The following is a 26,461-nucleotide window of genomic DNA, read 5'->3' on the forward strand; positions in this document are numbered from 1 at the left end:
GGCCCTATTTGAACCTTCCTTACTGTTATCTGTAAGATTCTGTACAAAGCTCCGCCCACAAGCCAACGTCAGCCATCGTTCCACAAGACAGTTCTCAGTAAATGTACAAAAACATGATACAAAACTGTACACGGGACCTTCACAAACTTGATGTGATGTGCGGTAGTTTAATTAGCGGGATGGACGCTGATTGTGTTGGTGCTAGCTCTCTGTTGGTCACTTAGCACGGAGAGCAAAGAGCGGCGTAAAAAACGGAAATGAAACTTAAAAAACATGTCAATACACTGCCAAAAAAAAGTCGCCACCAATAAAAAAAAGGTCACACGTGCTAATATTTCGTTCTTTGGTTACAGCACACATGTAGTTTTTGGCAAATATAGCACTTTCAAAACAATAAAAGGTAACATGGTTGTCTAAATATGTTATGCGTTAGCGGTAAATACCCCATAGAACTAAAATACCCCCTATTTAACTTTCACTTTTGTGCACATATATGTTTCCTTGCGCGTAAAATTGGCTCACCATTTGTAGCCTTCGATTTGTAGAGTAGTTCATCCGCTTTCATGACATCTGTTTGTACTCTGTATTTTAGACGCAGTGATGTCCCGCCTTCTCTGTAAGCAAACAGTCGTTTAAAAAAATCATGACGGCAGTTAGGATTTAACGGCGCTGTTCCTGATTTTTTATGAGTTAAAACCATGAAAAACAGAACTAGCTCATTTTAAACGGTTTGCAGTGGTCCAACGTTATTCACTCAGAGCATCCTAATGATTCACCACAATGAGTTTATAAGCTGTTTCACAATTTATTTACTTTTTTTTCACACATTTTGTTTTTATTGAACTGCACATATCATGTCAAACGCGTATTAAGTTATAGTAATATTGCAGTACTAAACAGTTGACGAATATGACGTTTTCTGGTGGTGCGTTCGCGACTCGTGTTCATGAAGATGTCAATGCTTTGCCTGAAATGTTACATAGAATAACTTTTAAAAGAAGCGTCCGCTGATGGGAGGGGGTGTGCTCGATGACGTAATGCAGCAGAATGAGCCGGATCGTTAACATCGTACAGCGCCAAATCAAAGACGATGGAAACAGTTTGGAGTCTGAAATAGTGTTTTACATCTCACAAGCTTTTAGTTAGTCTTTATTTTTGGTCAATTTACCTCTTATTCACAGAGTCACGAGCACAAACAGCTGATGAATTTACGTGTCTGTGGTAGAGATCGAGCGATATGAGGTTTTTCGCGACTGATGCTGAATCCAGAGCAACCGATGACCGATAAGTTCTGACGATATTTTTGGGTTGATATTTTGGGCAGATTTGCATTTTTTCCCCCAAATTGTGTAGCTATCTCTTCATACTAAGGTGTTAATATAAAGCTTTGTTTGTACTTTTGTAAGCAGGAGACTGACCAAAAGAAAATATCGGCCTATGCTGGAGATATAAGGCCAATCGCTGATATGCTTAAAAGGCCAGATGCCGACCCGATTTATCAGCCAACCAAGTCTCTAGTCCCGGGGGTCACATCAGCAAAATAGCTGTCCTCAAAGGGCCAGATGTAAAATAAATGTAACTACTTTTTTAACTTTTAATTAACCGTTTCTGCATTTATTACTTATTCAAGTTACAAATATTGCATATTCAATTGCATAGATGTAAGAATATGGTTGTGTAACTGCATATCTCTTGAAAAAATGACGTTAAGACCATCATACCTTTTAATTTACCCTGTCGAGGGCCACATAAAATGACGTGGAGGGCCACATTTGAGTTTGACACATGTGCTCCAGTCTATAGGTTCAATAGCGTGAACCAGCATAACGCATTTCTTTCCAAACTTCTGCTGAGCATAAAACATGAGGACAGTTTGCTGAGAACAGGGGCGGAGTCACTGAAACACGGACATATGATTTTGACAGAACATGAGCGTAAAATACAGGTCAGCCCCAACTGTGCCACAAGTGTCCTTATTATGAATGTATAACTAATAGACAGGAATTAACTAGTGTAAAATTGTATTAGTTGATCTAATTTACCCCAGATGACAGGAAATTCCTTCTGTTTTGTTCAGAAATTTCCCAGGAGACACCAGACCCCACTGCTTTTAAAATAAGCTGCTGCAAAATCAATGCAAAACTAATTGAGCTCCCCCCAAGTTAATGGACTAATGACTAAAAAGGACTTGGTAAAAGTATCAGTTTTTTTGACTAATTATTACTGCGAGTGGGGTCAGGGAGCGCCATCAGGAATCTAACCTTTAGGGCACCAAAAAAACTCGGGCCGGCACTGGAATGATCAGCTATCTCCATGGAGACAAGCAGTTACAGCCAGGTCAGATCTGTGGAGACGCAGCCACGCTCATAGTAAGAAAGGCCTGATTTTCAAGGTAATTCTGGGAAAGAAAAACACTGTAATGAAATACATGGTACATATATTTAATGGTATACTGTGGAACATTCTCGTGTCTGATCCTCCTCTCGGAAGTGCTTTTTTTCCCAGTACAATAAAGATCAATCTATACTGGAGTTTATTTGATTGATTTGAATAGGCCGAGCTGTTCTAACATACCACCTCTTATTGATTTACTATTAACGATATTAGTGTGAGTGATGTGTGCAGAGCGGAGGTGGCGGGGGACGCATTTGAGCGTGACACAGCAGCCTGGACACAAAGAGGTTTTACCTGATTATAATCAAGTGATGAGCCTCTCCACGGACCATCTCCGTAATCAGCAGAGCACAGTGTTCTGTCGGGCTCAGACGAGTTTTTTTCTTTTTTTGTCCACAATAATTCACAGTAATAATAGTAATAACAACATGAGCAGGATTGTCAGAAGTTTTAAAACTCAAACACTAATCAAAACTAAAACTAGATAGTCATTTGAGCAGGTATCGATACTAAAAAAGTGACATTCACGGGACAGAAATGAATCTTTCCTGAATATCTTTAGAGTGATTTTGAGCTACATCAGAACAAGTATAAGACACATAGACTTGTCATGTAAATGTTGGATCGCAGTGTGACTCTGAAGTGCTGTGTGTTTGCAAGTTTTCTCCCCGACAAAACCCACGATGTCGATGAAATGACGACAAAGGCGCCTACGAAGGTTTGAACTTTGAGAGTGTTTAAATGAGAGAGAAATGTGAGAAAATGTTAATGCCTGTGTGAGAAAAGTGTATAAAGTGTGTGGTGAGGGGTTTTACAGACAAAAACATAGAATAATTGTCAAAAATAAAGCTGACTACTTTGCAGATTTTGCCTATTGCGGGATATTTTTAGAACGAATCCCCCGAGATAAACGAGGGACCACTCCCCAATCCACTTGGTCTCTGGGAACCGAAAGTGCACAATTCCAAAAAGATCCTCGGCGTTTTCTCAGTCTGCCTTTTTATTTTAGTCTATCAGACAGTGGAATCAGCTCCAGACTCTGAAATTGTCTGTAGATTTGAATAATTTCACTAGAAATTTTAAAAAGTACATTTTAGATAATCAATTGTGCCCACATCAGTTTAGTTAATTTGTACTGTTCAGTTTTACTGTAAAAACTTGCACATTTTTTATTGGTTTGGACTGTTGGAAACATCATGTATTAGAGATGGGAATTTTATTTTATTTAGCTCCTTATGTTAATGATGAACTGATAGATCATGTAATGTAATGAAATGTATATTTTAATATGTGTTCACCTGCCCAGGGACTGCACATGGAAAGTAGCAGTAGCTAAATCTTTTCTTTTGTAAGATTATGGAATTTGTACATGGTCCCTGACAAATACAGAAGAAAGAAAGAGTCTAGTTTTAGCATCGATTAATATATATATATATATATATATATATATATATATATATATATATATATATATTTCATATATATATATATATTTCATATATATATATTTCATTAGAGATTTTGCCTGTAACATGTAGCAAATAAATATGCAAGGCTCATTGTGCAAATTGTTTTCCAAATGCATTAATTAAATTAATAATTCATTTATTAAATTTCAGTTAAATAAATTAAGAAAAACTTTGAACAAGGTTTACCCTTACCTATGTTAATATAATTTGGTCACATTTGGCGGGCCGGATTAATAACCTCAAAGGGCCGTGTGAGGCCCCCGGGCCGTAGTTTTCTCATGTCTGGATTAGTATCACATTTTGTATGTTTTTGACAACCCTAAGATGATTTGAGTGTGACTGTGAGTTGTGTGTATAAACGTAGTGAGTGTGTGCTGGACGAGGCCTGTCCTTGTGTCTGTGCTGATGGACGTGTCATTGACAGGAGACGTGCACATTTGGCACTAATCTCCCTGTTCACACTCAGAGCTGTTTACAGGAGATTTACAGCAGCAGGATGTGTCCAGCCAGCCCAGCCTCCAGAGGAAAGAGACAGGGCTGGGGATGTGTCGTTAGGCAAGACATTTCACCCGCCCTGTCTTCTAGGGCTGAGAGATTAATCAAATCAAAGTCATAATTTGAAGAGGCACAATTAGCAGACTGTAAGTGCCATAATTTCCTCTGCAAACAACAAACTATTCTGGCTTGTTGTGAATACAAACTGTTACTCCTGTAGTTTAGATCTGTACAAACATGTCCCTGTGTGTCAGATGCCCTCTCTGTGTCTCCATGTGGTCGTATTCTGCATAAAAAAAGATGCTAACTCTGTTGTTTACATCTGTACAAACATGTTGATGTGAATCTTGTATTAGTTTGTCAGTTCAGATTTCAGTCTTTTGTCAGTTCTTCTGGACATGTTTAAAATGTGAACAGAATTGAACAGAATCCTATTAACATAAAATAAATTGAATCTAATTGTGATCACAATACAATCCAGTTTATCACAAACAAACTTATTACAAAGAATAAAAGTGGCTTTCAATTTAACATTTCTGAACATAAATGAGACAGGTTTCAAAATAATCATTTGGAACAAAAAGAAAATCTAATTTCTTCCTTCTGCTCCAAACCACATGTTTTTACTGACAGAGGATTGACTGTAGATCTCTGCATTAAACAAAACTTCACACAAAAGCTCTTCAGCCTGGGATATGAACCTGGAACCTTCTTGCTTATACTCCACCCTGCCGCTGTGGGAATTTGCAGTGACTAAAAATGAAAGTAGCGGTAAAGTGTATTCAAGTAAAGTTCAACAAATACACAGAATTGTGCAGAGGAAGGTGCACTGTGTAACTTTTCTGGTGCAGGGCCTGCGTGTCGCCATGGAGATGTTATTGTTTTGCCAGTAATGTTTCACAAAGTATAGTTTAAAACTCCACGGAGATATTACCACCAGGGGAAGTTACAGGTAAGATCTGTAGAAAGGGGGACCTACGGTAAAAAGATGAATACATTTAAACCCACTGTGGAACATTCTAGGCAGAGCAGTCACATCTCCATGGAGACCAAAACTTTATCACAGAACTGGAGATATCGCAAAGTCTCTGTAGATTTCCCAATTCTAATCTCACGTATGACTCAACGTCTGAACATGTCACAAGTCAGTTCCTCACATTAAATTCAGTTGGGTAATATCCTCTAAACTGTGCTCTTCATTCTGAATGTGAGGAACACCACACACTCTCTGATGATTGACAGCAAAAATCCTCTTAATAATCGCAGAAGTGTCCCAAAACGCTCGCCAACACCTACACAACACCTGCACGAGCGCCAGGAGACTCACATTTCAATTTGATGTGAATGGACTTAATACTTAACACCACAAAGAGAATAAAAAAAACAATACAATGAATTTTAACACAAAAAATAGTACTGTATTTTCTGGAGTATAAGTCGGACCAGCCAAAAAATACATAATAATGAAGAAAAATTAAATATATTTCACGTATAATTCGCGTCTGAGTATAAGTCGCACCCCTGGCCAAACTATTAAAAAAAGTGTGACTTACTGTCCGGAAAATACGGTACGTACTTTGATATTCCCATGTGGTTTTATATGAATGATTGAGGATATATAGAAGACATATTAACATAAATGTGATTTGCAAGACGCCATTTTGTCAATCAACCCCTGTTTTCACGTCCACTGGCGTACGCTCACTGATCTGTACTTCGTTTTCCAATTTTATTTTCTTAACCGGTGATACGTGTGTGATAGTACTCGCCAGTGTGATGTGCAGCTATCCACATATGAAGATATTTACTGCGACGTCGGGTCCCGTTGTGCACCGCAGTTTTCTAACTCAATAGGTCTTTAATATATATTTTTTCTGAGGGTGCGACTTATACTCAGATGCGATTTATATGTGAAATTTTTTTTTTTTTCCTTCATTATTATGCATTTTTTGGCTGGTGCGACTTATACTCAGATACAATTTATATGTGAAATATATGTTTTTTTCTTTATTATTATGTACTTAACTCCAGAAAATATGGTACTATTTAATTGCAAATTTGCTTAAAATAAGAAAAAAAAATGACCTAACAGAAAATAAAGTGTGTGAAACATGTCAGAATTCGGGCTGAACAATTTTGTGAAGAATCAGATTAAGAGTGAGAGATAGTGAGGAGCATGTAGGGCTGCACGATCTTGGTTAAAAAAAAATAAAATTATAAATTTGCGATTAGATTTGCGATATATGCTTAAAAAACTCCACTTTATTAACGACTCCGGGAGTGTTAACATCAGAGATAAGACTGAATAAACCCATAAACTAATACAAGAATCCCATGCATTTCAGAGCACGTTTGTACAGATCTAAACTACAGGTTCAGCAGGATTCTTTCTGTAAACATTCCAAGATATTTTATCTAAACAATTGCAGCGTTTGTCATTTGCTAATTGCACCAAGTCAAATTGCGATCTTGATTCCGCAGCGATGAACTGTGGAGCCCTGTTTGTGATCACAACACAGGAGATAGTATGTTCTGATGAAGCACTGCTGAGTGTGTAGTTGTTGTAAATAGCAGTGTGTTCTGTAGGGTGGTCCTGTTGTCACATCCGAGCTCAGCCTGCCGCTTCCTGTCATATGCGGGGCTCACTTCCTCTTTCTCTCTGCTCTCAGCTCCATTACAAAACACTTATGCAATAACGCCCAGCACGGCCGAAAAGTGCAGTTTAAGCCGATTATGTTAAAGTCACACAAGGATCCTGTCCACAGACTCTAATGTCACAATTAGAAAACTGCAAAGCCTGCAATTAATGCTGCATTATGTCATTTTTCTGGTGGAAAACACCAGACCGGCATCACCTGCTTGTCTCCATGGATTCTTGAGCTTATGCATCTTGTATATTATTGCATATGCATTCTTGCATATTATTACATGTATTCTTACTGTGCGTGTGCTTGCGTCCCCACTGATCAAATCTGTAACTCAGCTTGGTGGCACCACTTGCTTGTCTCAGTGGAGATAACTTTAATGCTTCAGTTGATGGAGTCTTAGTCGACCAAAACTAGTATTAATGGATTAATCATTTTATTTAGATTAAAAGTGTTTATATGAGACAGCAGCAGAAAAGAGAAGAGAGATGAAGATGTGGTATTTAAATGTGAAAAGGCAGATTAAACTCATGATTCACACACTGAATCTGTTGTTGTATAAATATGCAGTTTGCTAGTACTTTTTCTGCATAAATAGTATTTTTTGCATGGTGTGGTCTAGTGAGTGCAGCTCAAACACGTCTCACATGAGAAGCATTGATCAGCTGCAGAGGCCTGAGCTCTGGGTCAGGACCAGCTCCTCTGCAACTGATCTGACTGTGATGTGAGCCCTCCTGCACAGGCTAATGAGGACGTGCTAACGTGAAGGCGCGCTAACGTGAGGGCGCGCTAACGTGAGGGCGCGCTAACGTGAGGGCGCGCTAACGTGAGGGCGCGCTAACGTGAGGGCGCGCTAACGTGAGGACGCGCTAACGTGAGGACGCGCTAACGTGACTTTGAGATTATATTCTTTGCAAGACAGTATGCAATGGATAATTGTAACTTATTTATACTTATTTATACTTATTTACGGCACTTTGTTTATTTATGGCGTGATGGGCAGCTCTGCGTGACGCCTGAACACACAGATATTCGAGTTTGACCAGTGAAGTAGTTTGTTTGGTTTGAAGGTGACCCCTTCTGTGTTGGAATCAGGAGGCTGAGTCCAGGCCTGCTTCAGTGAGCCAGAACAGTTCAGATAATGGCCCCTGGAGCTCTGGGGTTCCCCTGGGATCAGTGCGTGGGCCGCTTTAAATCTACTGCAATCAGCTGCATTCTGAGAGGAAAAAACACTCTGGCAATGCAACAATATCATTTCACTCTCTACAAAAATAAAGTCTAGAGTTAAAATTTGTTAAATTTAAAATATTAAATACACACAAGTTTTCTAGTGTAGTGTCTAGAGTCCGCCACCTGCTTCTCTCCATGGATTTACCGTAAATTTCGGACTACAGAGCGCACCTTGATATAAGCCGCACCAGCTAAATTTGAAGAGAAAATCAATTTTGTACATATATAAGCCGCACCTGAATGTAAGCCGCAGGTTTTCATATTGTAACATGAGACATTTACACAGAAAGACGGTGCACCGACACGCTTTTTTTTAAACTGTGCCTGAAAATTGGCACCAACACGACATCAACACGGGATGAACACATCTGCAGGTTTAGAAAATAAAGCTGCACCAACACGGAAAATCTGCTTTTATTTCCTCTGAAAACTTTTGTCGTCTTTTTACATTGACCAAGTTGGATTCATTGATGTCGAGCTTACGTGCAGTGGCTCTATTTCAGGGGTCGGCAACCCGCGGCTCCGGAACCGAATGCGCCTCTTTCAGCCTTATACTGCGGCTCTGCGTGGCTTGGGAACTGACACTGACACAGCTCACAGTCCTGCGTAAAGAGCCCTGATTTTCAGACGTTGTGCGCACAGGGGTCAGGAGCAACTTTTGCCCGTCCCTAATGACACACTAATAAGCTCGTCCGTAGATGTATCATGAAAATCCTGCTGGAAATCGCCACAGAAATCTATTTGATGTAGTAGCAAGTATATTATCTGCTCTTGTCTCCGCGGTGACGTATCACGTATAACACATCAGACACGACGCACAAAAGTAGAGCCACAAGCGAGTGAAAATGAGCCAAAATGAAAGTCTTTGGAGATCTTTTTAACAAAGGGGAAAAGGACAACTGAGGAGCCAGAAGAGGAGACTACGACCTCCAAGAAAAAGAAAGATAAATTTAACAGAAATTAAAATCTGGGTTTGTCGCTGCAGGTGACTCACGCACAGAGTCCGCTCTACGTAACATACGGGAAAAGCAAATAAGGCAATGAAACCTTCAAAACTGCTTTGGCACATGGAGAATAAGCACCTGGGATTAAACGATACGCTACGAGTTTTTTTGTTGTTGTTTTTTTAAAGAAACTGCGGAGCAGAGTAGACATAATCACATAATCAGTGCGATGCATGATGCAGCCGTTTGGTGAGTTGTATTTTTTTATGCACTTAAGTTGTTTTTGCCATATTTATCTGCCACGTGTAGAAGGCTTGTCCGTGAAAGTAAAACCTACATTATTCTGTTACATTATTATTATTATACACAGTGTTATCTTCATTTTAGATGTCAAAAAGTATTTGCGGCTCCCAGTGTTTTATTTTACGTGGAAAGTGGGTCCAAATGGCTCTTTGCGTGTTAAAGGCCGACCCCTGCTCTGTTTCCTTTCTGTTTCTTTATCTTAAAAACTGCATCATATCCATTTCATGATGCGCAAAATGATCGTTCAAAATCAAAACTAGTGAATTCTTCAGAGCAGAATCTTTCCCCACGTCTGTCTCACTTTTACGTTTACAGCTAGAGAGCGCCCCCCCCGGGCCGTTATCCAGTAAAATTCCATATATAAGCCGCACTGCTGTAAAAGCCGCAGGGCTCAAAGCGTGGAAAAAAAGTAGCGGCTTATAATCCGAAATTTACGGTAATGCTTTTGTAATGTTCCACATTATGGAATTAATGTTTCTAACATTTATTGAAGTACTAGTGCTATTCACTTGTTCTATTGGCACCACCTTTTAGTTTCCATGTACATGGATATCTTTAATGCCATATTCTGAGAAATTCTAGGCTTCTATAGCCCCGCCCACCACCACCCATCACTCATCCAACATACTATTAACCATTGAAGTTCTGTTGCCCATCACAGCAGAGACCAGCAGCCTCCACACCCTCTACTAGAAAAGTGACACAGTGCACTTTAAATGTTGACTGGAGTAGTTAAACATGTATTAATTTGTTTGAGAGGATTTTTTTCTGTCAGTGGAGCAGAAAATGGCACAATAAATTGTCTTCAAATAGAATATTTAATTATTTATTGAAAGTAGTAAAATTAATAAAGCAAACCAAAAGCATTCTGTTAAGTACTACTAAGTACTAATTAAATGACTCAAGCAAAAACTATTTGTTTCTGAATCTGACACATACAGGTGCAGTTCTACCTGTTGAATAAGCACAAGTCCATGAGTCCAGTGCACAAAGACAAATGGACCGATAAATACTGTGCACGTTTTATGAGTACTACACAGTATTAGTTTTATGACTACTACAAAGTATTAGTTTTATGACTACTACACGGTATTATTTTTATGAGTATTTTGCAGTATTAGATTTGTGAGTATTACACAGTATTAGTTTTGTGAGTATTACACAGTAGTTAGATGCAGATACAGAAAACTGTATAGGTTCCAGAGGACAGTTCATTTACAGCCTCAGAGCAGTTCACACACACACACACACACACACACACACACACACACACACACACACACACACACACACACACACACACACAGTGTGTCGGTGTGTCACAGTTTACAAGAGGAACTCATCAAGTAGATCTGACAATACAACACTCGATTACAATGCAATAACTTCATAAACCACTACCATCAGAACTGAGCGATTTAATAGCACAAGGCACAGAAGAGTTAGAAAAGCCATTTGTTTTTCTTACAGGCGCATAAAACCACCGCCCTGAAGGCATCATGACAAACTCAGGAGCCAGAGGATGGACAGGCTGAGCCACGAGACTCATGGCTCACACCTGCTCCTCCCACAGAGACTCAGCTCTCTGTTTGACACCTGTGATTTAAAAAACAGTTTCAACAATGCTCTGCAGTTTGTTTTTGTCCTTCAAGGACAAGGTTTGAAACCAGCAGATGAAAGAAAAAGTAGGCAGACTTTCAGTAAAAAAAAAATACAAAAAAACCCAATAAAAGTTGTTGAGAATTCTAGGTGTGTTCTTTGCTGTCCTTGCTTCACAATGGTTTCAGTATTTAGGTCAATCTATTGTCACTCACGGTGCCCAGATATTTGTAGCTGTCGACTATTTCAACATCTTCACTGTGGATGACACTAACACTGTGAGAAGTACCACGTCTAAAATCTATTTCCATGTCTTTGCTTTTAGCAACATTTCATTTATGATCAGACAGTACACTCCAAGATGAGACAGAAGACCATCCCCAGGGCAACACCTGTGGAACATTCTTGTACAGATTATTGGGATTATGTTCAGTGGGGCTTTCAGAGCAAAACTCCTCTGTGCTGTGTCCAATCCATCAGACTGTAAAGGAATAGAATTAGCTCCGTGTTTCCTTGTCATTTAAGCTTTAAGAACATGTTTGGATGATGCTCACTCTTGTGCACATTATGTACATCCTCCATTGTCCTTTGATGTTTGTCAAATGTTTCGTGCTTTTACAGCCTGGGACAGTGTACAGGGATAGTGTACAGGGACAGTGTACAGGGACAGTGTACAGGGACAGTGTACAGGGACAGTGTACAGGGATAGTGTACAGGGACAGTGTACAGGGACAGTGTACAGGGATAGTGTACAGGGACAGTGTACAGGGACAGTGTACAGGGATAGTGTACAGGGACAGTGTACAGGGATAGTGTACAGGGATAGTGTACAGGGATAGTGTACAGGGATAGTGTACAGGGACAGTGTACAGGGACAGTGTACAGGGATAGTGTACAGGGACAGTGTACAGGGATAGTGTACAGGGACAGTGTACAGGGATAGTGTACAGGGATAGTGTACAGGGACAGTGTACAGGGACAGTGTACAGGGACAGTGTACAGGGACAGTGTACAGGGACAGTGTACAGGGACAGTGTACAGGGATAGTGTACAGGGACAGTGTACAGGGACAGTGTACAGGGACAGTGTACAGGGATGGTCGATGGTCGAATCATTTCCAGTATCGGTACCAGCTGATATCGATCAATATTAGTATTGTCCTCAGTGCATCAGATTTGTCTTTTTCATGTAAAAATTGAAATATAAGACTTATGTTACCTGTACCAAATTATTTTATATACCAGAAAATATATTTTGTTATAATTTTTAGAAGAGTTCATTTGTGATCTTTCTTCAACTTGTGATACATGTGTGAAATCCAGATTGGCCCATCCTAATTTCAGTTGGTAATGGGCATTAAAAAAACCTAAAAGTTAAACCTTTAACCTTACATACATACCATTATACGTAGGACTACACAGTAACACACTGTAATTGAATGGTAATAATTTGAATTGTTGCAATTATCAAATCACAAAAACTCTGTGTACATTTTAATTAAAAACATAAATTGCAAATCTAATCGTAATGCTTGTCAGAAAAATTACAATTTCATATATGTTTTTCTTTCTAAAATCATTAAGTTATCTCAAAGAGTCAGAGTGAGGCTTGACTTAAGGGTTGAACAGTCAAACGTTTCAGTGTGTGTGACTGTTAATGATTGGCCCTCCCACTTGTCAATCATTGTTTGCGCACTAGTGCTCGGCACATGCTAGTGGTGCATTTCCTGGCCGTGCATAATCGTTTGGCCAGCATGTTTCTGTAGCCCGGTTAGCAGCTGGATCCTTCACTGTAGCGTGTGTTTCTGTATTTCTGTGATGTTCAAAAATGGCTGAGGGACGAAGGCAGAAGACGATCTTCAAGTGGCTCAGAAGAAGCAAAAGTCTGAAGTGGAGAGAAACAAAACTGAAGTGATTCTGTGGGAATCATTTACTCGACGGCGTGAGCTGGAAACTCAATATGGTCTTTCTCCTGGACAGGTAAATGTTTATCTTTTAATTTGTATAACATATATCTGTGGACTGGTTACTTTTCAATTGACAGTTGTTCTATTTATTATCAAGCCAAACTATCTGTGTACAGTTTAGGTTGAAAGAAAATTGACTTGTAGTTTATCATTTCAATCTTTTACAGTTATTATAGTTCTGTGACATCCACTCCCCTAACACACGCACAATGGGCCAGACCGCAGCCCCGTTATGTGTAACTACTATGAAGGACACGCTCTGATTGGTAAATTCTGTTTACATTTAGCTATTTTAAAGGGAGATTCATTTAAAAATATATTATATTTTTTGGTAGAACCAGTAACACTGTATACAAAAGTAAATATAATGCAAATATTAGAGTTACCCATTTGGATTGATTATTATTTGCTGATTTTAATGTATCTTTCAAACAGACAAAGACGTAGTACCAGTACATCCCAGACCCACAGTGAAGCCTCAGAAGATCCACAGAGGCCTGGGCTCTTGTCTGGTCCAGCACCAACAATAGAGGAACAGTAGCAACAAAGAGCCAGCAGAGCCAGCCTGGTGGTTGTCACTTTTGTTTTTATAACAAATACATTTGGTGAATAAAATATTGTTCATAAATAACTTGCTTGTTGTTTTATTCATTTCCCCACAGGGCAACCAGCTCAAGCCTGACCCAGCCATGTACCTTCCTTTTATCATTCTGTGGTTTACTGTCATGTTACTGTTGATATGTAAAATAACAAATAAATCTATAATTCTTTGAAAGTATTTTTTTTCTGGGTATTCTAACTATGTGCTTCACAGATGATATTTACATTGCTGTTTGTCATAAGTAATGTGTGGAATTTTCTAAATCATAACTCAAACAACCTCCTAAATCGAAGCTATGAAAACAACATAACTTGAGACATGTTTTATTAGGACAAGTAAGGGCTTAGACACGGGCTGGAATAAAACCAACATAATTACCATTAGGATCCGGGAAGTGTTCCTGAATCTTCCAAAAGCAACAACTGGGGATCACAATCCTATTTCCAGGGCCCAGCGCACCATGTTGCCACACGACATATTGTCTAGAGGAGGTCTAGATGGAACTGTCTGTGTCTGTCTCCACTCTCCTGGACGTCCCTCTCAGCCCTTGTGTCACTCCAGATGCGCCTGGCAGGTCTTAGCGCCCCTACCTGCAGAATGTACTGTCCCGTGTACAGTGGCAGTGTTGAAATGCAGTTTTTGGACAGCACTTGTGTAGCGTGGGCATGTTTTTACAGTTCCCACAGACACAGCAGCCAGGCGCCTGTGGGTTTGGTGGTTCTGGTTGAGGTGGATCAGGGGTGAGATCCATGAGGTGAGATGAGACTGGGCTCATTAGTGAAGCACCTTTACAACAGCTGCTGACACTTCTCCAGGTGCAGCCTTTGGATTCTAGCCTATAAAGACAAAGTCACGTTTGGACTTTGTTGGAAGTTAGATATTTTAATTAAACATTTCATCAATACAAAATCAATGAGATAAGCATGTTATGTGCTCTAAACAGTAGTGATAATGCGCTAAATACTCAGTCAGTGTAGATTTACCATAGCGTAGTGATGGCAAATGTAAACTGTGTCTTTATTAGTCGCACGCAGTCTCAAAAACAGACTCTGCTTCATTCCCTGGCACCTGGAACTGCAAACATTACAATATTCTGAAAACTGTTTATGTTCTATAGAAGTTTTGATACAATCGCAATCATATTTTCATTCATTTTCATTTGTTTATTTATTTCAAGCACAGGTACAGCACATCTCACAATCTGTTCTTATACAAGCTCGTAAAGGAGTAGAAAGAAGAAACGTATCAAGTCCCACTTCTATCTTCTATCAGAACACAAATCAAACATTTATTTATGCTTCCTGTTCATCATATTTATTTAGTTTCTGTCAAGTGCAGTATTTAAAAAAAATTAAACTGATTTTTTGCACAAATGTACATATCGTTTCTGTGTATAAAATTGGTTGTGACTATCTGGTGGAGAGTCTGACGTGATGAAAGTCTTAAAAGGTATCTTGAAGAATTATTCATGTTGTTGTGGCTACAAATGTCGCGTCGTGTCGTGCCTGATGTCTGGTCGGCGTCTACTTCAGAAGAGCAGAGACGTAGAGGAGCCATTTTGCACATGCATGTTTTTTGAAAAGTGACCAACAGGACTTAGGTTTCTGAAATTGCCGGAAAATCCTCTATTCCATCTTTAAGAAATGTCAGGATACGGTCTCGTTGGTCCTCCGTACATGAGCCTGTCCTCGTTTAGTCGCTGACAGTGAAGAATTCTGTGTGATTCTGTTAAAAAAAACCAAAAAAAAACATCAAAGTGGGACGAAACACCTAAATGACATTGCAAATAGAGCTGCTACAGTGAGAGTGGAGAAGGGGGCGGGGTCTGGAGGTATAAAGAGCAGTGTGATTGGTCTAACCACATCCTGCAGCCAGAAACAGGATGTGGGAAGTCTCGTGTGGTGTCAGGTAGTACTTGAAATTGCAATAGCCACACACTCCGTTTTTAAGTTAATAAAAGTTTAGCGTTTAGACCTTCTTTAACTTAAAACAGACTTTGCCTATACATTGCCCACCCGAAAGCCAAAGTTGCAGCGTCTGAAATCAATCAAACGAAAGGGAGCAGTCAAATAATAAAGATAATATTTACTCTTCTTCCAGCCATTCCTGTTCCTGTTATAACATGTTGTTTGCAGTGGAGATGGGCCATATGCCAAAAAGTTCATACCACAATCTTATAAAGCGTGGATGACTTTTGGAGGTAACTAAAGCTGTCTGCTGCGTCTGAGAGTTAATACTTCACTGTGATTGGTTAAATTCACTCACACAGGGGCTGACCAATACGACTAGCCGTGTGGTGGAACGTACGTACTTTTAATACAGTAGATAATGAAGGAATCACAAACAATACAAGGCTTTCCCCACAATATTAGGGATAAGAAGGGAAATACAGATTATTTACACGAACCTTACAAACCTTAAAGTTGGAGGATCTGATTTTTACATAGAAAATCAGGTCCTTCTTTTTTAAGAAAGGAGAACGCTTTACTTGTTCCTAGATCTCACAAACCGTTTGGTGCATTGTTAGTATTCAAATGCATTTTTTTTTTTTTTTTAACAGATGGAACACAGCCAACGAGCTCCCCTCCCTGTGCGTCATGGCTCTTTCTTACAAATTTGCAATCGATAAAATGATTCATAATAAGATGACGAAAGTGTGTAACGGTCTGATTATTGTCACAAAGTTCTGCTTTTGCAACACTCCTTAAGAGGGGAAAAATAGTACGAATGTGGCGTGTGAGGGAGTGTTGGTGGAGTTGGAGGGCTGATGGTGCAGTTTGGCAGTTTCGCTTCTTTCAGTGTTCCGTAGGGCAGCTGTGGCTACAGAGTATGGAGTGAACAAATGAATTAGTGAATTAGCAAATTCCATGATTTACAGAAAGTGTATGATCTACCACATATTTCTTTTTTTTTATTTGTATTTACAGTTCCATAGCGCTGCAATAAAGGTCCCCAACGTCATTCATTACATGATCTGTTGGTACCAAAGACTAATTATAAAGGAATAACATCAAATCTTTATCAGTTCTTAATTAAATCATCTCTTAAGCCACTCCCTCTTCAATGAGAAAATACAGGAAAATGTGAATCTCTTAACTATAAACCCAAACCATCAAGTAATACATTATAAACAAATTCACAGAGCGTACTTCACAGAAAATCTGATCTATGCTGCGAATTTTATTGTTGAAAACGTGGATAATTCAGCTCTAACTTGTTGTAATTCTGTGTTTCAGGATGGTTCCAGGCAACGCAAAGAACGTAAGAAGACAGTGTCATTCAGCAGCATGCCCACGGAGAAGAAGATCAGCAGTGCCAGTGACTGCCTCAGTGCCATGGTGGAGGGCACGGAGCTCAAGAAGGTCCGATCCAACTCCCGGGTCTACCACCGATATTTCCTCCTAGACGCAGACATGCAGTCACTCAGATGGGAGCCCTCCAAGAAGGAATCGGACAAGGCCAAAATCGACGTGAAATCCATCAAAGAAGTACGGACTGGGAAAAATACAGACACCTTTAGAACCAACGGAACATACGAACAGATCTCAGAGGACTGCGCTTTTTCCATAATCTTCGGGGACAATTATGAGTCATTGGATTTGGTGGCTAACACTGCGGATGTCGCTAACATATGGGTAACCGGATTGAGGTATTTGATATCTTACGGAAAGCATTCGTTAAATATGATTGAGAGCAGTCAGAACAATATGCGCTCATCCTGGTTGAGCCAACTTTTTGATAAAGCGGACAGTAGCAACAGCAAACATATTAGCATATGTACTGCGGTTCAGCTAATCAAAGAGCTAAACCCTGGACTCAAAAATGTCAAAACGGAATTGAAATTTAAGGAACTGCTCAAAGCAAAGGACAGAGTTGGTTCTGACGTGACGAGAGACGAGTTCATCGAAGTTTACCACGATTTGTGTACCAGGCCAGAGATCTATTTCCTATTTGTACAGTTTTCTAGTAACAAGGAATTTTTAGATACCAAGGACTTGATGATATTTCTCGAAGCGGAACAGGGTATGCCGCAAGTTAGCGAAGAAACTAGCTTAGAGGTTATCCACAAGTATGAACCGTCAAAAGAGGGGCAAGTTAACAATTGGCTTTCTTTGGACGGTTTCACCAACTACCTTATGTCACCGGAGTGTCATATTTTTGATCCCGAACATAAAACAGTTTGCCAAGATATGAACCAACCTTTGTCCCATTATTTCATCAATTCATCGCACAACACGTATCTAATAGAAGACCAATTCAGGGGACCGTCGGATGTTACGGGATATATCCGCGCTTTGAAAATGGGCTGCAGAAGCGTGGAATTGGATGTTTGGGACGGCCCAGACAATGAACCGGTCATTTACACTGGACATACGATGACATCCCAGATTGTTTTCCGGAATGTTATTGACGTCATTAATAAGTACGCATTCGTAGCTTCAGAATTCCCATTAATACTTTGTTTGGAAAACCATTGTTCGTTAAAGCAGCAACGAGTTATGTACCAGCATTTGAAGAAGATTCTTGGGGATAAAATGTATTTAGATTCGCCCAAACCGGAAGACCCCTACCTACCTTCCCCGGCATTGCTAAAGGGGAAAATTTTGTTGAAAGGTAAAAAATTGAGTATGAACTGCATAGCGACAGAAGGAGAGGTAACGGACGAAGACGAAGGAGCCGAAATGTCCCAACGTTTGAGTATCGAGTCGACGGAACAACCACCCGCCATTATACACAAAAAATTCCAGCTTTCCAAGGATCTTTCTGATTTGGTGACGATGTGCCAGTCCGTGGAGTTTAAAGACTTCCCCACGTCTTTTCAGAGCCAGAAACCATGGGAGTTGTGTTCTTTCAATGAGGTCTTCGCCAGCCGATGTGCCAACGACTTTCCAGGTGATTTTGTCAACTACAACAAGAAGTTTTTAGCTCGCATCTACCCCAGTCCGATGAGAATTGACTCCAGCAATATGAATCCGCAAGATTTCTGGAAGTGCGGGTGCCAAATCGTAGCCATGAACTACCAAACTCCAGGTCTCATGATGGATCTGAACATCGGTTGGTTTCGCCAGAACGGCAACTGTGGGTATGTCCTCCGACCTGCTATCATGAGAGAGCAAGTGTCGTACTTTAGTGCCAACACCAAAGATTCTGTGCCAGGGGTTTCTCCACAGCTCCTCCACATTAAGATCATCAGTGGGCAGAACTTCCCCAAACCAAAAGGCTCGGGCGCTAAGGGAGACGTGGTGGACCCTTACGTCTACGTGGAGATCCATGGAATCCCTGCCGACTGCGCCGAGCAACGAACCAGGACGGTGCACCAAAACGGCGACAACCCTTTATTTGACGAGAGCTTCGAGTTCCAGATAAACCTTCCGGAGTTAGCCATGGTGCGTTTCGTGGTGCTGGATGACGACTATATCGGGGACGAGTTTATCGGGCAGTACACTATACCGTTCGAATGCCTGCAGCCCGGATTTCGCCACGTGCCGTTGCAGTCGCTAACGGGGGAGATGCTACCACACACGCAGTTGTTCGTCCACGTGGCGATAACAAACCGGCGAGGAGGTGGGAAGCCGCACAAGAGGGGGCTGTCGGTGCGGAAGGGGAAGAAGAGCAGGGAGTACGCCAGCATGAGAGTACTGCTCATCAAGACCATAGACGATGTGTTCAAAACGGCCCTGCTGTCGCTGAGGGAGGCGACCGATCTGCGGGAAAACATGCAGGTGAGAAACGAAGTACTGCTTAAATGGGGGGGTATTATTCAAAAAGATGTCCTCCGTGCATGATTCAGTAATTTAGTGATCTCTCCCAGGAAAAATTCACATTCTTTACGGTTAGCAATAAGATTCTGTCCCGTGCACAACCCACAAACGTACATCATCCATGCTCCCAACACGACAATTCTCCATAAATATACAAAAGCACGATACAAAACTGTGCATAACAGGATGATAAACCTGATGCAACGAGTAGTAGTAGTAGTAGTAGTAGTAGTAGTAGTAGTAGTAGTTTCATCAGCGCTATGCATCTGATCGTGTCGTGATAACGCTCTGAAGGGGGCGTGGAGAGGAAAGGGAGGGGGAACTCAGAGCCAAAAACAAAACTGACATTTTAATACATTGCTTTAGTCAACATAGCGTTTTCAGAACAATAAAAGTTAACGTGATGATTTAAATATTATGTTATTTTTTGTGTTAGCAGCTAATACGCCATAGAAGTAAAATACCTCCTCTTTAAGCACAACACAGCTCAGCCAGATGAAACATAGAATATTTTTGTGTTTGTTTGTTTAAAGGTGCTTTTTATAGCTTTTCTAGAGGAGACCATACCACCTGCGTGTGTTGATTGATGTTATTGATTTGCCTAGAATGCACCACTATATATGGCATTAAAGTGATCTCTATGGAGACAAGGCCAAGTTACGGGTCAGATTAGTGTGGACATCAGTAGATAAATTAAAGCTAGATGAGTTTAATGTCGTACTGTGGCCTATAGCAAAAAGAAAAATTCAATTCTGTCGACTGGACTAAAGTTTTAGAGTGAAGACGTTTCGCCGCTCAGTTCAGTTCTGGTCAGATTACTGGTGGACACTGCGTTATATCTGTCTGAAGTAACTACACTGAGACTAACACACCTGTTTGTCTCTGTGCCTGAGTCCTATTTTGCATAATCGTTAAGGGTTGCTCTTACACCTATTATGATTCAGACACAGTCCCGCTTCGTGTAGTTCATTAGACCGAGCAAACAAACAAACTGTAAACAAATTGGTGCGTTAGTTTCAGTGTAGTTAGCGCCTCCCTTCAGACAGATATAAGGCAGTGTCCACCAGTGATCTGACCAGAACTGAAGAAGTCTCTTGGATTAGCGGCGAAACATCTTCACTCTAAAACGCTGACAGAATTGAATTTTTCTTTCGTCGTGGATCATACCTGGACGACTGAGGGATTACACATACATCATACTGTGGCACCGCAGGCTAAGATATAACTCCTTTATGCAGACAAGCAGGTGGTGGAGGTCCAGAAAAGTTACATACTGAAAATTAGCATGTTAGCATATTATTATTTTTTATTTTTTAATTGAATAGAAAAAAAAAAAAAAATTGAGCTGGAAAACTGGAGTGTAAAATTCAAAGAGCATTAGAAGAGACAAAAACATTCACTTATTTCTACTTTGAAATGTTCACATTCTTTTATATAAAATCCATACGCCAACTTTTTTATTAGAAAGTATTCATTAAAGTACATAATTGAGTGTACATTCTTTAGCTTTTTTTTAATGTCAGTTGTTCCCATTACATTATCAACCTCTGACCTCTATCGACATCTCATTTCTTGCTAACTGACTAAGAAACTAGCGATAAAGTTTACTGTGCAATAACTGTACAAATTGTAAAGCGTGCATCCTGTGTACACTGGACTGTAGTGACATAATGCAATCACAAAGAGTTACAACTTTTGGTATGAATGAACCTCAAATATAAACTATACAATTTAATTTTAAAATGAACACTATTGCAGTAAAATCATAATTTAATGTCATATGTCTTTGGGGTGTTTTGTAGTATCTATGTGTTGTATTATTTTGATAAATTACAACTTTGAAGTACAGCCCTGAAGGTATTTTACACAGGAGTTATCTCATCTTTGCTCAGCTTGTTTGTAAGTATGAATGGAATGACTTCACCCACTCCCGAAGCAAAGATGTGACTTTAGAAGCTTAAACTATCAATATATTTCTTTAATCACACATATTTTGTTTTACACACACATTTAGCAGATTTGTAATGGAGCACAGTATCATGTGTTTATTGAAAAAATATGGTTTTCAGATGAGATCACAACATTCTATAGGCCAATAATATTTAATACTGATGGAGGCAGTTATTATTATTATTGCTAAACTGCAGATTGTTGTTGTAATAAAGTTCTTCGGTTTAGTCGATTGTAGAACTTGTCAGCTTCAACACTTGTACATTTAACTTTTGAATATTTCATGGCAAAGTACAAAGTAATCAGCTGGGAGGAAAGTTGGGATCATGACTTCACATTGTAGAATCCGAAAACCACCAGCTGATACTTTGCAGTGACATCATGCTGGGAGTGTTCTGTATTTATGTTTATGGGCGAATGTTCAGCAGTTACCATGGTGACACAATGCAGACGTTAGAGAACACTGCCAAAAAAATGTCTGAAAAAATGATTTAAATAGCATATTTTCAGGAGCCTGTGATCAATATGAGCATGCATGGTTCTGTTTAGATGTTTGATTTCCAACAAAAAGATGAGAGTGACTCACTGGAAAAAATGCTGGCTAATGCTAGCTAGCTTGTGTTATGTGAGAGGGACCTGTTTAACAGCACAAATCAGCTATTTTGTCATAATTCCTTCTAGGTCACTTGTTTATGGTTGGATTGTGTTAAAACAAAGCTCAAATTAAAGTCTAATTTGAGTCACAGAGCTTCAGACAGAGCAGTGCATCCAGCTAGCATCACACCCCCAGGGGAAAGTTGACGACAGCAGCTGCAAAGTATCAATTTCCAGACCTCATATCCACGGGACAGACATCAGGCTCAGATATATGAAACGATTCTTCAGACTAACACTGCTGTCTCCTGCCGCAGAACGCCTTGGTCTCCTTCAAAGAGCTGTGTGGGCTGTCGGCGGTGGCTAACCTGAAGCAGTGCCTGTTAGCCCTGTGCCCGCGCCTCACCGGGCCCGACGGAACGCCCCTGCTCCTCTTCAACCTGTCGGACCAGTACCCCAGCCTGGAGCCTCAGGGCCTGCTGCCCGACGTGCTCCGGAAGGTGGTCAGCTCTTACGAAATGGTCAGTCTGTCCTCTACCCACACAGCTAACACGATCTCTGTGCACTCATGATTCATGTGTGCGTCAAAGTTGTTTGGATAAGGCAGAGTAATGTGATGATTCGTGGGTTGGAAGCTATGTCAGCGATCTTCTGGGAACATGACAATTAAGCAAATAAAATCAAAATATGATGTTGTTTGAATGGGGAAAGGACCGAGCTAAAACCTTCAAATCAGGATGGAATTATTTGCTTGAAAACTGTGAAAGTTGAATTAGAGAAAAAAGCATGTCTACTTTCCCCTGTCCACACCTCCCGTTGGTCATTGCAGAGTCAAGAGTCTAATTTCAGTTTTTCTGACCAGTGTGTGATTGTGATGAGATTTAAATAAAGGTGCACTATGGAACTTTTATGCTGCAGTTGCATATCACTAGCATAAACGTTCCGTAGTTCCATAGACAGTGGCCCCCATGACCCGGGCCCTGGATAAGTGGAAGAAAATGGATAGATGAATGGATGCGTGTCTCCATTAAACAAAATCTGTCAGTCGGAATGGAATAGATCTGTTGTTACTGTGCCTAATGTGTTCCACGGTATGGCATTATCGTTTTATTTCTTCTAACGATATTAGCCGTGATAATAATGTATAGTGGATTTTATCAAGAAGGCATGGAATACTTTTTTGATTTTGGCTTTTGAGAATATTACTTTGCTAAGAGTAAACTACAAGCATCTGCTGACTTTTAAAAATGGCACTGTCTGTTTTTGTAAATGAACTCTTCATATCTTCTTGGGAAACATGTTTTGTTACAGTCAGTGACCTGCTACTCGGCCTATTGGGGGCCGTCTTGCTTTTCCCCATGGATATAAACAAGTTAAAAAGTCATGATTCTGTTCAGGGTGCGCATTTTAAACCGGGATTCAAATCTGAACTTATGAATTCATCCAAAAAACACAAATATTAGGGCATGTGTAGACGTCTGAACTGTTGGCAATAGTACATTTTATTACCTCATCATTCCAGTAAATACAAGAACAAGCAGACTCCTTTCTCCGTCACCAACCCTCTCATCAATACCGTGTTTTGTCTGTGACTGAAGCTGTACAAACTCTCAGTTATGATCTCTGACAGTTGTGGCGTTCATTAGACATATCTTGTTGTGCACAGCAGAGCACACAGTCTGCTAACAAAATCCATTTCAAATTGACTTAAATGTCCCGAACGTTACCGTGACAGGGACAGAATTCGCCAACCAAAACAAACAAGTTTCAAGTCAAATAAATCCCAAAATAACTCACCATTTTCATCAATATTCAGAGGCTTTGTGTGGCTTGGACATTGAGTGACTGAATCGATGGCCTATTTGAAGCAGAGATGCTCTAATATGAATATTTAGAATAATTATAGGCCCTGTACATGATTCTTCACATGTATTTGAGCAAAATGTGTCTTGCCTCAGTACAGATTTATTACGTTAGCAGCTCTTCAGGTCAAAATAATCAGCTGTGGACTGTTTGCATCTAATTCTGTTATATTATATTGTCCAAGAATCAGGAGGTGTGCGTCAGCATGTTAGTTGTTGTTAGCTTCACCGTCATAGCAAATCTCCACTCTGACCTCTGAAAGTTGTAAAAAGTGCTTATAAACTCATCATGGTGAGTAATTAGGATGCTTTTCACGTTTTTAAGACAGTAGAAATAATTTTTATGGACTTTTCTTTCAATATTAATTTTAACATTTTTAAAAAGCATGAGAAAATAATCCAAAAAATTTGGGTAAAAAAAAAACATGTTATTTTTATTAAATGGACTATTGAATTTTGATATTTTTATTTATTTCAGATTTTTTTTTTTATGAAATCCATCACACCATTTGTTTTATTCTTTATTGTAAATATGACTAACACTGACCTCCCGATAAATTCAGTAAATCTAGTAACACATTTGTGAGTTTCATAACCTGTAGTGTTGTATTGTCTCACTCACTTTGTTTACGTGCACAGGGAACTCCAAGTACGCTAAACATCCACATTCAAACCGTCTTCGCCCCAAAACCTGTCAGACCACTCTCGTCCCAGTCCACAGCAGCTCAAAGAAGTCAACAGGTGTAAACAGGGGGCCATGAGACGTTTAGGAGCCCTGAGTAAGTTAGCATTGGCACTAAAATGTTGCAGCTATAACCGCTAATAAAAAAACGGCTATCACACATATAACCGGCGTCTGTAGCTCAGTTGGTAGAACGTTTCTCCACTGATGCGAAGGCCGACCGTTCAAATCCCTCTCTCGACATGAACATCAAAGGTTGACCTGTCAGATCCACTGACCCACAGGTCGGTGGGGCAATTCCAGTTTCTGCAAATGAATGCTGTTATTGTGTCTTTGTACACTGGTGTGTGAGTGGCTCCTTCATGTAAAGTGCCATTTTCTAAATATGTGACCATTTGACCACCTTTTTGCAGAAATAAGATAAGCAGATAAGGAGCTGCGTCACTCACAAGTTATGTGCTCTCTGCAGCACAAATAAACACACTGAAGCTCTGGTAGTTTTGACTTTAGTGTGAGGAACCTAAACAAAACAACACTTGCTCCGTGAATAGTCAAGGTACACATCCAGACACATGTCTGACATTTTCCTGACTGTTACTTACCTTGTGCAGTTGAATGCCTCTTCTTGTCTGAGCCTAATGTAAATCATAGCTACATTAGGGTTGTCAAAAATATCGAAAATCAATACAGTTTTCCCTATAGGCGAAATCCGCTAAGTATCAGCTTTATTTTTTACATTTATTCTATATGTTTTTGGCTGTAAACCCCCTCACCACACACTTTATACACTTTTCTCACACAGGCATTAACATTTTCTCACATTTCTCTTTTCTTTAAACACTCTCAAAGTTCAAACCTTTGTAGATATAATAGATTAAAAAAAGATAAAAAAAAAAAAAAGATTATAGATAAAAAAAAAAAAAAAAAAAGTACAGTGTTATAGAATGAAACCAAAGATCAAGGCCTGTTTTCAGGCCTAAATATTTGTTTGAGAAATAAAAATATAAATGTTTTCTTGGACTGTAAATAAAAATGACAGCTTTTAGAAATATTGCAACAAATTTAATTGCTCAACCTATAAGGTTGGACAACATAAGAAATGATTAATAGTGACTCATGTGTATGTCACACTTCCTCTGGCCTCGCCTCTTCATCCTGGCGCCGCTGAAGCCCTTGATGCAGGTGACTTTTTCTGAGTGCAAACATACAGCACTTCAGAGTCACACTGCGATCCAACATTTATGTAAATTTGTCTGAACACATTCTGTACTGAACAGGAGACACGGCACGGAGGAGACTGATGGACAATGGTCTACAGTCCAACAGCCAATCAGGGCGCACAACACAATGCACGTTCATTCTCTGTAAAAAAAAAAGCATGTACAACTGCACTAAAAAGATCCGAGAAACAGTGAGACCACGGAAGATAAACCGTGATATAGTGAAGGACAACTGTACTAATTGATAATAAAACTAGTATCGAAACTGGAGACTCATTTTAGCAAGTATCGATAGTAAAAAAAGGACCTATTGGGACCTGGGAGACTCACACCTCAATCGTAGTTCCCTGGTTTACATGCATTTTGTTAAATCAGTTTAAATTGGATTAGGCCAGTTGTCCGTTTTTCCTGGCGTGAACGTAAACGTATCAAGCGAGAGCCCCAGCCTGCACGGGGTTAAGCTGACCCCGTCCCCCCGCTCCATCCCATCAGAGGAGGCGGTAATCAGGCCCGATGGAGACCAGCCCGTCACATCCAGATGGACCAGATTAGCGCTGCGCAAGTTTACACAGAAATCTAATTGAGATGAAGATTAGATTTGCAATTTATGTTTTAATTGTAAGATTCTGTTCAAAGTGCTCATTTCAAACACATCCTGAGAAGCGCTAACGTTTGAGAAAAGACAGGAATATTAACAGATGGACTAGTTTAGGAATCGCAAGCATTTCAGAACATGTTTGTTGTT

The 26,461-nt window shown here is 39.9% G+C and overlaps 1 protein-coding gene and 1 long non-coding RNA gene across 3 annotated transcripts in view; both read left to right on the top strand.

The window, feature by feature from the left end:
- LOC117383849 (inactive phospholipase C-like protein 2) overlaps positions 1 to 26,461 on the top strand; it is a 60,006-nt gene that overhangs the window by 5,895 nt on the left and 27,650 nt on the right. For both annotated transcript variants that reach the window (XR_008649011.1, XM_033981088.2), the window contains exons 2-3: positions 16,883 to 19,369; positions 22,270 to 22,473. Coding sequence is in view for 1 of the 2 variants with exons in the window: in XM_033981088.2 (XP_033836979.1) it covers positions 16,883 to 19,369; positions 22,270 to 22,473 (2,691 nt within the window). In the remaining variant the exon portion in view is untranslated. The remainder of the gene's footprint in view (positions 1 to 16,882; positions 19,370 to 22,269; positions 22,474 to 26,461) is intronic.
- On the top strand, positions 12,935 to 13,604 carry LOC129456968 (uncharacterized). The gene is made up of 3 exons (XR_008649012.1): positions 12,935 to 13,058; positions 13,213 to 13,311; positions 13,481 to 13,604. It is a non-coding gene; the product is annotated as an uncharacterized LOC129456968 (long non-coding RNA).

This window comes from Periophthalmus magnuspinnatus, chromosome 16 (assembly GCF_009829125.3).
Source record: "Periophthalmus magnuspinnatus isolate fPerMag1 chromosome 16, fPerMag1.2.pri, whole genome shotgun sequence".
Taxonomy (NCBI): Eukaryota; Metazoa; Chordata; class Actinopteri; order Gobiiformes; family Gobiidae; genus Periophthalmus; species Periophthalmus magnuspinnatus.